The sequence below is a fragment of the Eschrichtius robustus genome, chromosome 11 (assembly GCF_028021215.1).
Source record: "Eschrichtius robustus isolate mEscRob2 chromosome 11, mEscRob2.pri, whole genome shotgun sequence".
Taxonomy (NCBI): Eukaryota; Metazoa; Chordata; class Mammalia; order Artiodactyla; family Eschrichtiidae; genus Eschrichtius; species Eschrichtius robustus.
Genome location: NC_090834.1, coordinates 25,498,408 through 25,513,191, shown reverse-complemented (window position 1 = coordinate 25,513,191; position 14,784 = coordinate 25,498,408). Strand labels below are relative to the sequence as shown.

Below are 14,784 nucleotides of genomic sequence, written 5' to 3'. Positions count from 1 at the left end.
AAACAATCCCACTTATCATTGCATGAAAAAGAATAAAATACCTAAGAAAAAACCTACCTAAGGAGGCAAAAGACCTGAACTCCAAAAACTATAAGACACTCATAAAAGAAACTGAAGGCAACACAAACAGATGGAAAGATATTCCATATTCTTGGATTGGAAGAATCAATACTGTTAACATGACCGTACCACCCAAGGCAATCTATAGATTCAATGCAATCCTTATCAAAATGTCAATGGCACTTTTCACAGAACTAGAATAAAAAAATTTTTGAATTTGTATAGAAGCACCAAAGACGCCGAATAGATAAAGCAATCTTGAGAAAGAAGAACACAGCTGGAGGAACCATGCTGCCTGACTCCAGACTCTACTACAAAGCTACAGTTATCAAAACAGTATGGTCCTGGCACAAAAACAGACATATAGATCAATGGAACAGGATAGAAAGCCCAGAAATAAACCCACGCACTTATAGCAATATACAACAAAGAGGGCAAGATTATGCAATGAAGAAAAGACAGTCTCTTCAATAAGTGGTGCTGGGAAAACTGGACAGCTACATGTAAAAGAATGAAGTTAGGACATTCTCTAACACCATATACAAAAATAAACTCAAAATGGATTAAAGAGCTAAATGTAAGACTGGATACTATAAAACTCCTAGAAGATAACATAGGCAGAACACTCTTTGACATAAATCACAGCAATATCTTTTTGGATCCATCTCCTCAAGTAAAGGAAATAAAAGCAAAAATAAACAAATGGGACCTAATGAAACTTAAAAGCTTTCGCAAGCAAAGGAAAGGATCAAAATGAAAAGACAATCTACTGAATGGGAGAAAATATTTGCAATGGATAGGACAAATAAGGGATAAATAGCCAACATATAGAAACAGCTCATAAAACTCAACATCAAAAAAAGTAACAACCTGATTAAAACATGAGCAGAAGAACTGAATCGACATTTTTCCAAAGAGGAAATGCAGATGGCCAACAGGCACATGAAAAGATGCTCGACACTGCTAATCATCAAGGAAATGCAAATCAAAACTACACTGAGGTATCACCTCACTCCTGTTGGAATGGCTATCATCAAGAAGAGCACAAACAACAAATGTGGGCAAGGATGTAGAGAAAAGGGAACCCTGGTATCGTTGGTAGGAATGTAAATTGGTGCAGCCACTGTGGAAAACAGTATGGAGGGTTCTCAAAAAACTAAAAATAGAACTACTGTATGACCCTGCAACTCCACTCCTGGGTATATATCCGAAAAAAACAAAAACACTAATTTGAAAAGATACATGCACCCCAATGTTCGCAGCAGCAGTATTTACAATTGCCAAGATATGGAAGCAACCTAAGTGTTATCAAGAGATGAATGGATAAAGAAGATGTGGTACATATAACCAATGGCATACTACGCAGCCATAAAAAAGAATGAAATTTTGCCATTTGCAGCAAAGTAGATGGACGTGGAGGGCATTATTCTAAGTGAAATAAGCCAAACAAAACAAATACTGTAGGATATCACCTATATATGGAATCTAAAAAATACAAACAACTACTGAATGTAATAAAAAAGAAGGAGACTCACAGATATAGAGAACAAACTAATGGTTGCCAGTGCAGAGGGGGAGGAGGGGGCAATACAGGGGTGGGGAGGTGAGAGATATAAACTACTGGGTGTACGATAGGCTCAAGGATGTATTGTACAACACAGGGAATATAGCCAATATTTTGTAATAAATGTAAATGTAAAGTAACCTTTAAAAAGTATATAAAATTTTTTTCAAACAGAAATTATACTGAAAATTGGAAACAAGTTAAATGTTCATCAACAGGAAAATACACATATAAATTATTGTATTTCCCTACATGGGAATCTTACATAGTGAGGAAAGTACATGAACTACACAGATCTTTATGGGTCAGCATGATGAACCGAGCAAAGATAACACTAAATAAATCAAGTAACAAGAGAAAACGTAGTAGAATACTATATGCTGTTTAAGAATACTTAAAAACGTAGCCTAAATAGAAAGACATCCATGGCAGTGATGGAGACCAAGTTCAGAAGAGTGGTTACCCAGGGTCAGCTGGGGAGTGGCTGTGTTTGGGGAAGTGGTTACAGCAGGCTCTTCAACAGGAATGGTAATGGTTCTCTTCACACGCTGGCTGGAGGATGGAGGAGTGTCTGCGATGTTATAATGTGAGCACGTTGCATGTAAAAGCCATTGCTGACCACATCTAGGGGATCTGATGCGTGGGAGCTGGTAGTGGGTGGAGGCATCCAGAATGTGGTGGTAGAAGAGGAACGTTGTACACGTAATGCCTAAAGCCTGACCAGAGGACGACCACTGTTCTAGAAACTGGACACAAATCCAACTTCTACAGCCAATGTTAAAAGACAAACTGAGGCATATTTAAAATTTTAACACTTTATGTGTGCAAAAATAGATTCAATTCAGGCACCACCAAACTGGAAGTGGTGAGGAGCACTCCAGCCACAGGAGCTGCAGAGATTTTTATTTTAAAAGGGCAGAAGCAAAGTAAGGAAATGACTGACTTGCTATAGCTTTGAAGCCTAGTTGGTGGTTTGTGACTGGTTGTCCTCAGCGGTGTTCGTCACCCTGAGGCGTTGACAGGCTTAGATTTTGGTTGGTTTACGTAGGCGGCCGCATCACTAGAGCCACCGCAGGCTAACGGCCTCCTTGCAGGGTTAATTTACTAACACCAATGGTCTGAGTCCTTCCTCTTACTCAGTCACTTCACTTCCTACGCCTCAGTTTCTCTTCTGTAAAGTGGATATTCAGTAGTAAATTCTCTGTGGAGGTGTCAGTACAAAACAAAGTGATTATTAGTAACCACGATCATGTCCTGAATGCATGGAACATATCACCATTTGCCAACCACCGTGTCAAGTCAGCAGAAACTACAGAAATTAAGAGGTCTCCACAGAAATTCACACACCCGGGCACCAGGTAACGGACCACAGGCAGACGTTCACTCAGCCTCTCATGTGTCCCTCACGGAGTGCACGCTCTCTCCTCGGCGGGGCGAGCACAGACATTTGTCGGGAGTTTAACTACTTTTAAAATGCGTTGATACAACCATGTCTCACTTTTGTTTGGATCAGTCAACAAACGCTTTTTCAAAACCCCAAATTCTCCACACCTCCTGCCTTTCGCGCCGCCCTGGTCTCGGAGCTCCCGCCACTGCTCCTCAGGCCGGGTCCCCATGGCAGGTGGGGCTGCGTGTGACGCACGGCGAGCGCGCAGACGTCCTCGAGCCCCGCCCCCACGGGCCCGCCGGAAGGCTTAAACTAAAGCCCCGCGGCGCGCAGGGTGTTGAGGCCGGCGCCAACAGCCGGCGATGCGGAGCGCGAGATTGCGGCGTGGAGGGGCCGACCTAACTGGGGCCCGTGGCCCTATGTCTTTTGGCTACGACGGGGGTCCTGCGCACGCTGCGGGGCCGCAGCCTCTGGGCGGTGGGCGCCCGAGGGGCCTTGAGGCGAGCCGGGGCCCCCAGGCGGGTGTGGGCATCGTGTCCGCAGCCAGCGTCCCCGATGCCGCGCTCGGGCCATGATCACTCGGTGAAGCTGCGCCGGGACAGCGCGGCCGACTTCTCGCGCTCTGAGGACCTGTGTGCGCTGCAGGACTCGGTGCCTCTGCCCGCCATGCGCGCTTTCCTGCGGGAGGGCCTGCTGGACTTAACGCCGACCGCCTCCGCGGGGTGGAATGGGCGCCGCTCCTGAGCACCCTCTGCGCCTGATCTGTATCCAGAGCTTCTTCCAGCCACGGCTTGGTGAGACAGGTTTGTAGTTCCTGCTTCCAGGGGCTCTCGTGTGGGCGCTGCGAAGCGGGGTTTTAGATGGTGCAAGGTGGAGGGTGGGCACTAGAACCGGTGCCCAGTGGCCGGGTGTGAGTGCACTAGACGGGGGGGGGGGGGGGGGGGTGCGGCCTAGGACTCCTGCCAGCTCGGTGACCCCGGCCGAGTGCTTTAAGGCTTCTAGGTCTCAGTGTTCTCATTTGGAGCATGGGCTTAACAGGACCCAGTCTCTGTGGCGGTTACAAGGATGCACTGTGTTCATGCTTATAGGCTCTACAATGTAGAACACTTAGCACAGTTTGGAGCATCGTTAATTTTTGCACAGATGTTACCTGGTCTATTGAATGACTTTGTGTGGTACACACCAAGGCGATTAGGAAATGGATATATCCCTGCTTCATTTCCTTTCCATTAAAACAGGGCTCAGGAAAAAAAAAATCTTTTTTCAATATTCGTATCATGTAGTGGAAAGAGCACCGGTGTGAAGGCAGCTTAGGGTTTGAATTCCAGGGCTTATGCTCTCTGTGGCCTGGGCAGGTTACTTTTGAACTGCAATCCCCACACTTGTAAAATGACATTAAAAACCACTCTTTCTGTGGGTTCTAACAATTAATTAAGCAGGTTATGTGTGTAAAGTATCCTGGCACTTGAATGAGTTATCAGAACCATGGGCTGCTGGAGACGATGCTTCTGCCCTAGGTAATCTCCCCTTCTACTGGGTGGCAGGTAAACACAAGCGCAGTAGTCAGTGCTCTGGAAGAAGTGAGTTCTGGTGCTACAGAGCACAGAATCTTTTTTTTTTTAATTAAATTTTTATTTTATATTGGAGGATAGTTGATTTACAATATTGTGTTAGTTTCAGGTGTACAGCAAAGTGATTCAGTTATACATATATCCATTCTTTTTCAGATTCTTTTCCCATACAGGTTGTTATAGGATATGGAGTAGAGTTCCCTGTGCTATGCAGTAGGTCCTTGCTGATTACCTATTTTATATATAGTCGTGTGCATATATTAATCCCAAATTCCTAATTTATCCCTCCCGCCCAACTTTCCCCTTTGCAGAGCACAGAATCTTAAAAGGGAAAGTTCAGGGTAGGCTTCTTGGAGGAGGTGCCATCCTTTCTAAGGATAGTAGAACCTCCTGGGGTGGCAGGAGGGAGCAGTGTGTCAAAGTTTGAGAAGTATAAGAAAATATGGCAAAACTAATGTACAGGACTGGACCTCAGGGTTTGGGAAAGAAGTGAGAGCTGATACTGGAAACCTAGTGGGGCCCAACAGAAAGGGGCCTTATTTTTCCTGTCAGAAGTTTGGATGTTTATCCTGAAGGCTGTGGGAAACCCTAAAGAACAGTGAGATGGACTTCTGGTTTAGAGGCTCACTCGGACCTCCATGTGGAAGGCAGTTGATTGGGTGCAGGGTGAATTGTAATCTAAGGGTCCCACTTAAGTTATAAAAGGTTGGACTGGATTTTGGAGATCTGAGACAGAATGGGTGGGGCCTGGTGACCAGTTAGAAAAGGGAGGGCAGCAAGCGTGGGTGACAGTTTACAGCTGCATCTTTTTGGGAGATACAGAGCACAGTTGGAAGGGATTGGGGGTGGGGAGAGGATCTTACTTCATCTTCAGTGCTTCCGAGGGGCCTGGTAGACGGGTCTGGGCCCAAGGTTCAGATCTGGGCTTTTTGGGAGGACAGGTGTTTGAAGGCATGGGAGAGACTTAGGTTACCCACAAGACGATACACAGAATCATATGTCTGAGAGTTTTTTAAGTGAGTATATTTATAAGCTGAGAGAAAGTAGCCAGCAGAGGAAGGGTGTGAAGATTTAGGAGAGGAAATGATTGTTCATTTGTTTTCAAAAAGCTGAATACTTATCGTGTGCCTGGCCCTTTTCTAGGATCTGGGGTTCACACCATGTGTTATCTCTTCTGCAAGGACAGTTCAACTCATCCCCTGGTGAAGAGAAGTCAGATTATTCTTTGCATCCCATTCAGGTGTAAGAACTGTTCTGTACCTCTGAAGGGACTTTACTTAACCAGAGTAATAAGTTAGAAATCAAAAGAAATGAGAGCTGGAAGGGACCTGAGAGGCCACGGTACTTAATTTTGCCTAATATTTGACATTGAATGTAAGAAAAGTTTATTGCAGAGCCCATTCTCTTCAGAGTTCCTTCACTGAACTTTCTTTGTGTTTTTCATCCAGTGGGTCTAGCTTGTAGATTTTGGCCTCCTCCTAAATTTGCTTCTTCATCCATATTATATTACAGTTTGCCCGGACTATGGCAGAAGCTCCTGGGTGGTTTCGCGGCCCCTGGGCTCATCAGTTCCTCTAAATTCATCTGCCTACTCGGGTTGAGTGATCTTCTAACATAAAAAGATACGCTTAAAATAATGCTGCTAATGGCTTGCCCACACAGAGTTAGTGCATACTAGCCGCCCAGCGTGTGCTCTGCCCAGAGGCGTGTAGTCTGAACTGTGCTCGGCCAAGCCTCATGGGGCTCTTTGACCCTGAGGAAGGGGATCTTTTTGTGATCACTCCCTTTATCTAATTGGTCCTTCAGCAGCGGGGCACCTTTCTCTAATCAGCGGAGGCACCCTTACTCAGCCAGTGGTAGCCCCAGGCCTCATCACTTGTGGGCTACAAGCCAGGCTCTCTCCCAGGCTTGCTTCGGCCAGCATCTCTGTTTTCCTTTCTGTCTCTTCTCACACTTGGCCCCCTGGCCTTTAGTCATCCCCACCTGCAGTATTTAAAGTGCCCAGCAGGTGTCGGGCTTGAGTGTCTTTGCACAGGTGGTCCCTGTGCAGTTAATGCACCTCCTACTCCAACTCTGCATACTCTCATCTTTTCTAGATTCTACTTCAGGGTTATCATGAAGCCGTCACTTAGATATAACTTTTTGCCTCCATAGGAACCTCTGTGCACAAAGGTTATGGTTCTTTATCTCATGTGATTGAAATTTTGAGTTTATACATCTCCCTCCTTAATGAAGGCTTTAAGGGCAGGAGTCGTTTCTAATCCTTAGCACAGAGCAGATGCTTTTTTTTTTTTTTTATTTGGATGCTTTTTAGTGATGATAAAATATATGGTTTAAGTCACTCATTTTACAATAATTTTGGTTTAGGTTGTGACAGAAATAAAGTTTACAGAAGTCGTGTTCCTGCGATAAGAAATAAAGATGTGACCTTGCAGTTGTGTAAAGCTCTTAAATGCTGTGTAAGTGTGTCGGGCGCGCTAAGGAACCTGGAGCTAAATGGGCTAGTTCTTAGAGAGAGCGACTTAACTGTGTTAACAAAGGTGAGCCTTCATTGTGTCCTGCCAACGTTTGATAGTTGCTTTTGGAGCAGACTAAAGCAATAAAATTTTAAACTTGTTCTCCCCATTAAAGGGAGTGAATAAATTGGCCACTTTGGTGCACCTGTGTCTTGCGAATTGTCCACTTGGAGATGGAGGTTTAGAAAGTGAGTTTCAGTCTTGGTTAAGTCTCTTCTCATCAGACTGGTCTCGTGATATCCTACACACCGTGTTACTTCCTGTCTACCTTTTCTTGGTGTCGTTCATGCCTAGGTTGTCTCCTGTGCCTGCTCAAACCTTGGTCCATTCTCATTTGTGCCGTGGAAGTTTGTCATGCTGGATACTGTCAGAACTAATTTTACTTAAGTTTGTGTTAAGCCACAAACCACACATTTTGTATATTTTCTGTTTTTTTGTGTTTGTCTATATTTTAATGTTTCTCTTCAAGAAATATTATGGGAAGGGAAATAGCAAGATGTAAAGAGCAAAAAAGTCATCATTCTCTTTAAATTGTTAGAACATGTATCTGCAATCATAATTATAACGCACTGTGGTATGTGTTAAAATAGGAAATATATGTCACGTCCCGTAAGAGCAGCAAACTCAGTGGTGTTAGTGGGGGTGTGTCATGGAAGTAATCACAAAGCAGGTGACTGTTAGTTGGGGTCCTGAAACATTAGTGTGTGTTCCCTGTGTCCAGTAGTGGTCTGGAGGGGTAAGGAAGCCTGCCTTTCAATTTGAGGGAGCAGAGGGTTTGAGGTCCTCTCTCTTCTATTGCTCTAGTATACTGCATAGCACCTAATAAAATACTGGGTTTATAGTTGACATTTAAATCGCTGATTGATCATCAAGATTGGGAAGTATCATTGGAAATGAAAATAGGAAGAGTCTTAAGATTTTTAGGTTTTTCTTTTTTTTCCTATGTCTCAAAAGGTATGTAGTATTTTACTGAGAGGTTGGGAATAAAGTTTGCAGTATTCAGTGTATTCAGTTTTAGTATCTAAATAGAATTAAACTGCTGCTGTAAACTGGAATAACACTTTGTTGCTGACAAGTTTTCAAATGCATCTGTTCGTCAATTACCTGTTTGGGAAGATTGTAGTTAATGATTTTAAGAATGTGGCTATAAACCTCCAATTGACCCAAGAAAAGCAAATAAGTCAAGATTGACAAATGTATAGGCTCTTCATCTTATTGTGTGTGTGGCTTTTTTTCTTTCTTTTAGTTATTTGTCAAGGTGTAAAGAACTCTACCACTCTTAAGACAGTAAACTTCACGGGGTGTAATCTGACATGGCAGGGAGCAGATCACATGGCCAAGATCTTAAAGGTGATTTTTTTATGTTTGAACTTTCATGAAAACACATGTGATTGAAGCACATTAATATATTGATACAGATGGCAGTTCATTTTTGTCTTTTGCTACGTGTGAGTGCAGCTTTCGTTTTGTTGAAAGAATATGACCAGTTTTCAGTTTGGGATTCTGCCATTTAGTAAAGATAGTCCACTTAATTTTAGAAATAAGAGATTTAATATATAATAATATTTTAATGTATTTTTAGTTACTGAAAACATTGATTGTGATACTGTGAAAAAACTATGCCATTATAGTCTTCAAGACTTAAATGAATCAAGTGTTTACTAGCTGCTGTAGTTTATAAACTAATAAAAATCACTACATCAGCAATTAGTAAATACAGTTTTTAAAATAATGCCTTAACAACTTTACAGTGGTTATAATTACTGTATTTAGGCCTAAAGTTATTTAATAATTTGACATGAAGCCTTCTGAAGAGTTTGATGGTGCAGATCAAGGGTAGGTAAACTATGGCTGGTGAGCCAGATCCAGCCCGTCGCCTGGTAAAGAAAGTTTTTTTGGAACATAGTCGCACCCATTGTTTACATGATAGCTATGGCTACTTTCAGCCTATGCCAGTGGGGTTGAGTAGATGCAACAGAAACTGTATAGCCCACAAAGCTGGAAGTGTTTAAATTTAGATTTTAAAAATTGAAAAATTCTTTGAGCCTATACAGGGCAAGTCCATTGACCCCTGGGGTTGAAAACAGTCAAGAACTTGGGTGCCTAAGCCAAATGGTCTAGGTTCAAATTCCCTTTCTCCCATTTCATAGCAAGTGACCATGGACAAATCACTTAACCTCTGTGCCTCATTATGAGGTTTAAATGAACTATTTTGTATAAATAGTGCCTGGCACATACTAAGCACTGTGTAAGTGATTGCTGTTATTTCTGCTTGGAGCTTTTATAAGTTATTGTTAATAGAAAAATGACACTAATGATTTTCATTTTAGAGTGTCAAAGGCACTTTGAGTCTTTTATTTTTTCAAGAATGTAATAAGACTTTTTTCATTTAAAGTCAGTGTTCCCTATTACCAAACTTTATTTTATGAATATCAAGAATTGAATGTCTTTAAGACAATACTTGTGGTTAAATGTCAAACCATTATTTTCCCAAGGCACATCCAACTGTCTGTGCATAGTCCAGGCCTCTAAAGTTTGTGTGCATACCCTAGGTAGCATGTGAGATCCATTTTGTAATACAGTTTTTAAAATAATGCCTTGTACTTCCCTGGCGGTCCAGCAGTGAAGACTCTGCGCTCCCAATGTAGGGGGCCCGGGTTCGATCCCTGCTCAAGGAACTAGATCCCACATGCATGCCGTAACTAAGATCCTGCATGCCACAACTAAAAGATCCGGCATGCCGCAACTAAAGATCCAGCACAGCCAAATAAATACATAAATATTTTAAAATAATAATAATAATAAAATAATGCCTTAGATTTAGGAAAAGAAAATATTAGAACCTATTTGCCTTTGTATCATTTTTAAAATATCTGTGTGGTTTATAATGTACATACAGTATTTGTATAGAACTTCGTGTACATAATTTGTTAATAAATAAGATGCATATTAAAAAGTTTTCTTATGGGTTGCCCAGTCAGGTGTTTGGAGACGATTGGAGGACAGAATGATGACATTTAGAGCCTCAGCAATGATAGAATTTAGAACCAATTCCCTGACTTAGAAGATACGGAAAATAATTCATAGACTGTAATTGAGTTGTCCAACTTTACATAACTGTTCAGAAACAGGTCATCCAGTGGCTGGAATCTAATCACTGACGAAATAGAATCTGGGTCACTGGACTCGTAAACCAGAAGTGACTGTTTAATTTCTCAGATTGATTCCCCTGCCATATATGCTTGATATGTGTGTGTGTAAATCTCTGACATAATAAGCCATACTCAGTAGGCACACACTGTTTCCTTATTCAAGCATCGTAATTTCATCCCTTTAAATCTTTGAGGTATCAGACTACCAGAAGGCATGAAGAAACCTGGGCTGAGAGTCTTCGTTCCAGGAGACCTGATCTTCACTGTATGGCTGGTTTGAGGCGCATCACTCTGAACTGCAACACGCTCATTGGTGACCTGGGTACAAGTGCTTTTGCAGAATCTCATAGTGAGGATTTGTGGCTTGGAGGTAAATTCTAAAATTGAAAATATGGAATTTTTAATATGATATATGCTTAGCTTTTGGCATGATACTGTTGTGATAGGATTTTTTTTTAAAGCCTCATTTTTCTGATAGGTTTTATTTTGCTTGTAAACTTCCTCTACGAGTTGCATATATTCTTTATAGAAAATGCAGAGTTACAAGAGAACAATTACCTGTAATCTTAATACCCAGACATAATCACTGTTCATTTTGGTGTATATACTTTCAGTCTTTTTTTTTTTTTCTATGAATATATTCTGTACACTTAGGGATAACAAAAATAAAATTGTAGCATACTTGCTATTTCATAGTCCTGCTTTTTTCATTTAATTATGTATCATGTAGTATTCCATCATATTGATGTCCCATAGTGTAATCAATTCTTTGCCATTAGATTTAGACAGTTTGTTTTTCCCTGTCAGAAACATTGTGGATACGTTGTGTATACATCTCTGTGTCCATCGGGATTACTTCTGTAGAATAAGGAACTAGAAGTGGAATGACCTGAGTGTGACATATTTTTAAGACTTTTGATACACATTGCCAAATTACCACCCAGAAAGGCTATGCCAATTTGTAGTCCACCCCAACAGTGGGTGTGAAGCCTGCCTCTCACAAACACTGGCTTGTAGCACTTGTAAAAAACTGTAAAACTACAAAAATGAGTACCTCTCCATTTTCTATGCAAGTAGGATTACTCCAAATTTTATAACTTTTTTCAGTTAATTTAGTATGAGCATTTTAGCAAGTCAGTCAATTTGCATCTCCTGCATCATTTTTTGTGATTGTTCTGTATTCCATTATATGAATATGCCACAGTGCACATAGCTTATCCATTCTTGTATAAAAGGTATGTCCAGTTTTTCAGTTACAAATAGTACTCTGATATATATCCTTACCTATATCTCTGACTATTTCTTTTGGTTAAATTCTTTGAAAGAGAGTTGTTGGATCAAAAAGGTATAGACATTTTAAAGGCTTTTCTTACAGAATCTTGGCTTAATCTGATAGGAGAATAACCACATTTTGTTTTATTTTGTATTCATTTGATTTACTGGTGAGGTTTACTGGCTCTTTGTATTAATTTGGCAATTTGGTTAATTATACCCTGTGTCCATTCTTCTGTAGTGAGAGTTTGTAAGGGTTGTATCATATCCTGTCAGATCCGTTATGTCTGACTTGCTATTTCTGTGTGTCATGGGGGTGTTGAAAGACTCCAGTTATTTTAATGTGATGGTCCACACAACACTTAAAAAAAAGACTCATGATAGTTTCCTTTCATGTAATATTTTTTAATACCTGTGCTTTGGTGATGATCCCTTTGGTTTAAATGAGTAGGTTGTTCAGCCCCAGAACTCCTAGAATTCATGATCAGTTTTTCTGGTTTTTGTCTGACTTTTTATGGAGAGAGTTCTTGACCATCGTACTTTCATGATAGGATTTTAGTATGTATTCTCTATTCACACATTGTTTGAATTTGTTATTATTTGTATCCTCTTAGACTTGTCCTTTTTGCTCTAAAACTAACAGTTATTACATTTCTTCTATTTTGTTTTCCCCTTTTAACTAGTTTCAAGTGTGATTTGGAGCTCAAGATCATGATCAAAAGAATGCAGTGCATTTCTGAGCTCCACCAGTTTTTGCCTGTGAGGTTTACACTGCCACTGCCGCCCTTGCTAATTATGAACTGAGATTCATTTTGTGATGTTTTTTGCTCATAGGTTATATACAGTTATTCTTCAGTTCTGTAATTGTAAAATATGTTGGATGATTTATTGGTACTAAAGCCAAGGTTATCATTGCACATCCAAGAAGAGGTTTTTAAATTGGATTAATGCATTATGTGTGTGTGTATACGTTTCTGTTTTTTTCCATACCCAAAATTACAAACCTGCCATGGCTGGTCTTGTGCAGGACTCTTCCATACGTGAGAAAATGAGAGTTGTCTATATGTTAAATCTGTATAGACTTTGCAAGTGACCTTTTGTCTTTCAGCGAAAGCACTTGACCTGCAGCAGTGTGGCCTCACCAGTGAAGGAGCAAAGGCTTTACTAAAGGCCCTTGAAAGCAACAGAACTCTGGTTGTTTTGGATATAAGAAAAAATCCACTTGTTGGTATGTGGTCACTTTTTGTTTTTAATTGAATCAACACATAGAACAACAAAAAGAGTTTGTTCACATATTGACAGTTTTTAAAACTTAATGTGTTTCACTTTCCTCATCGTATACAGTTGGCCCTTGAACAACCTGGGGGTTAGGGGTGCCGCCCCCCACGCAGTTGAAAATCTGGGTATAAGTTTATAGTCAGTGGCTCCGCATCTGTGGATTCAACCAACCTTGGCTCGTGTAGGACGATAGTACATATTTATTGAAAAATATCCATGTGTCAATGGACCCGCGAGGTTCAAACCCATGTTGTTCAAGCGTCAACTGTACTTTTCTAATGTTGCACTTCCCTTATGTTTTTAGCAGATAATGTACTAATTAAAAGTGAATTATACCTTTAAATTGTTCTTATCTCTACTCTGAATAGAGGTGAACCTAGATACTAAGCCTGCTTCCACCAAGAGCATTATTTCCCTGTTGTGCACCTCTGAATTCTTGCAAGGAGTACTTTATTCATTTGTCAGTTTCACAAGTAATTTTTTTAATAGCTTCTGTGTGCCAGATACGGGTCAGGCACTAGGGATAAAGCAGTGAACCAGACAGACAAAAGTCTTGCCCTCGTGGAGCTTACATTCTAGTGAAGGGGTTCAGATAGAAATGAGTAAACAGATAAGTAATATAATTTTAGATAGTAGGAAGTGCAGAAATATCGTAATGTGAGGAGAGTGAGGGGGAGCACGTAGGACTCCACTGGATAGGTTTGTTAACGGACAGCTTCACTGGAGACGTGGCATTTGAACGGAGACCTGAATGAAGAGAGGAGCAAGCCATGGAAGATCTGGGGTAAGCACACTCCTGGACAAGGAAGCAATGAGTATGCAGGCATGTAGGTGGGTGGAGTATTTAAGGAAAAGCAAGGAGGTCAACATGGCCAGAGTACTGAGTGAAGAAGAGTGTGGTATGACGTGAGGTCAAGGAGCTAGCCAGGGGTCTGATCTTGTAAAGTCTTGAAGGCCAGAGTAAAGATGTGGATTATTCTAAATGAGTAGAGGGTTTTGAACTGGAAAAAGGCATGATCCAAATAGTATCTGCATAAGATGACTTGGTATAGAGAATAGACCTGGGGAGATAATGAAGAGAAACAGGGAGACCAGTTAGGAGACTATCACAGTGGTCCAAATAAGAGATGTTTATGGCTTAGCTTAGGTTGGAAGTTTGGAGCAAGTGAAAAGTCGTTGAATTCAGGTTGTGTTTTGAGGGTGTAGCTAACAGGGCTTGCCGATAGATTAGATGTGGGGTATGAAGGAAATAGTAACAAGGAGACAAGTCGTTGATGATTATGTGTGCCACTGGGTGGTATCACTTAGAAAAAGGGGGCTGATGGGAGGAGCAGCTTTTGAGGGAATATCAGGACTTTGGTTTGTTATCTTAGATGCGCTTTAGGTATCTAAGTGTCTGGACAGTGCTCAGACTGTACTTTCTATCCAAAGGTATCCAAAGCCATTTTAGGTGCAAAATGTTTAAAGTTGACCTTTGCTGCTGCCAAAATAGTAGCCACTGGAGGCAGTCTGCAAGGTGGCTTCTTAGGTTTTTGAGGAAGAAATTAGAATACACAAAGGGGGAAATAAGTGTATAATTATATAATGTAGATTTCATATTTAATTTTATGGGAAAGCAATAATTAGTTGGCTTTTGGTTTTAAATGGAAATAGCCCTCACTGGGAAATAATTACTCTAATTTCAATTTATTTTACTTTAGATCATTCTGTGATGAAAGCAGTTATCAAAAAAGTTCTCCAGATGGAAGGAGTGCCAAGTCAGAGGTATATAACATGTTTTATTTCTCTCGGAAGAATTTCTCTTTAATGGCTTGTTTTTCTTTCTTTCTGAAAAGAAAATTATCAAGGTACTTTCTGCCATCTTAAAACTAAGTTTTTGAACCACCAGAGGGCAGACAGCAGAAGCAAGAAAAACTACAATCCTGCAGCCTGTGGACCAAAAACCACAGTTACAGAAAGATAGACAAGATGAAAAGGCAGAGGG

The 14,784-nt window shown here is 40.9% G+C and overlaps 1 protein-coding gene across 4 annotated transcripts in view; it reads left to right on the top strand.

Annotated features, from left to right (window-relative positions):
- The first annotated feature begins 3,406 nt into the window (after nucleotides 1-3,406).
- LOC137771546 (centrosomal protein of 78 kDa-like) overlaps nucleotides 3,407-14,784 on the top strand; it is a 22,896-nt gene continuing 11,518 nt past the window's right edge. For 3 of the 4 annotated variants that reach the window (XR_011075383.1, XR_011075384.1, XM_068555032.1), the window contains exons 1-5: nucleotides 3,407-3,814; nucleotides 8,345-8,448; nucleotides 10,452-10,620; nucleotides 12,631-12,750; nucleotides 14,501-14,564. Coding sequence is in view for 1 of the 4 variants with exons in the window: in XM_068555032.1 (XP_068411133.1) it covers nucleotides 3,739-3,814; nucleotides 8,345-8,448; nucleotides 10,452-10,620; nucleotides 12,631-12,750; nucleotides 14,501-14,564 (533 nt within the window). In the remaining 3 variants the exon portion in view is untranslated. Of the gene's footprint in view, nucleotides 3,815-5,789; nucleotides 5,825-6,949; nucleotides 7,123-8,344; nucleotides 8,449-10,451; nucleotides 10,621-12,630; nucleotides 12,751-14,500; nucleotides 14,565-14,784 lie in introns of those variants that run through there. The other variant, XR_011075385.1, reaches the window with a different exon arrangement.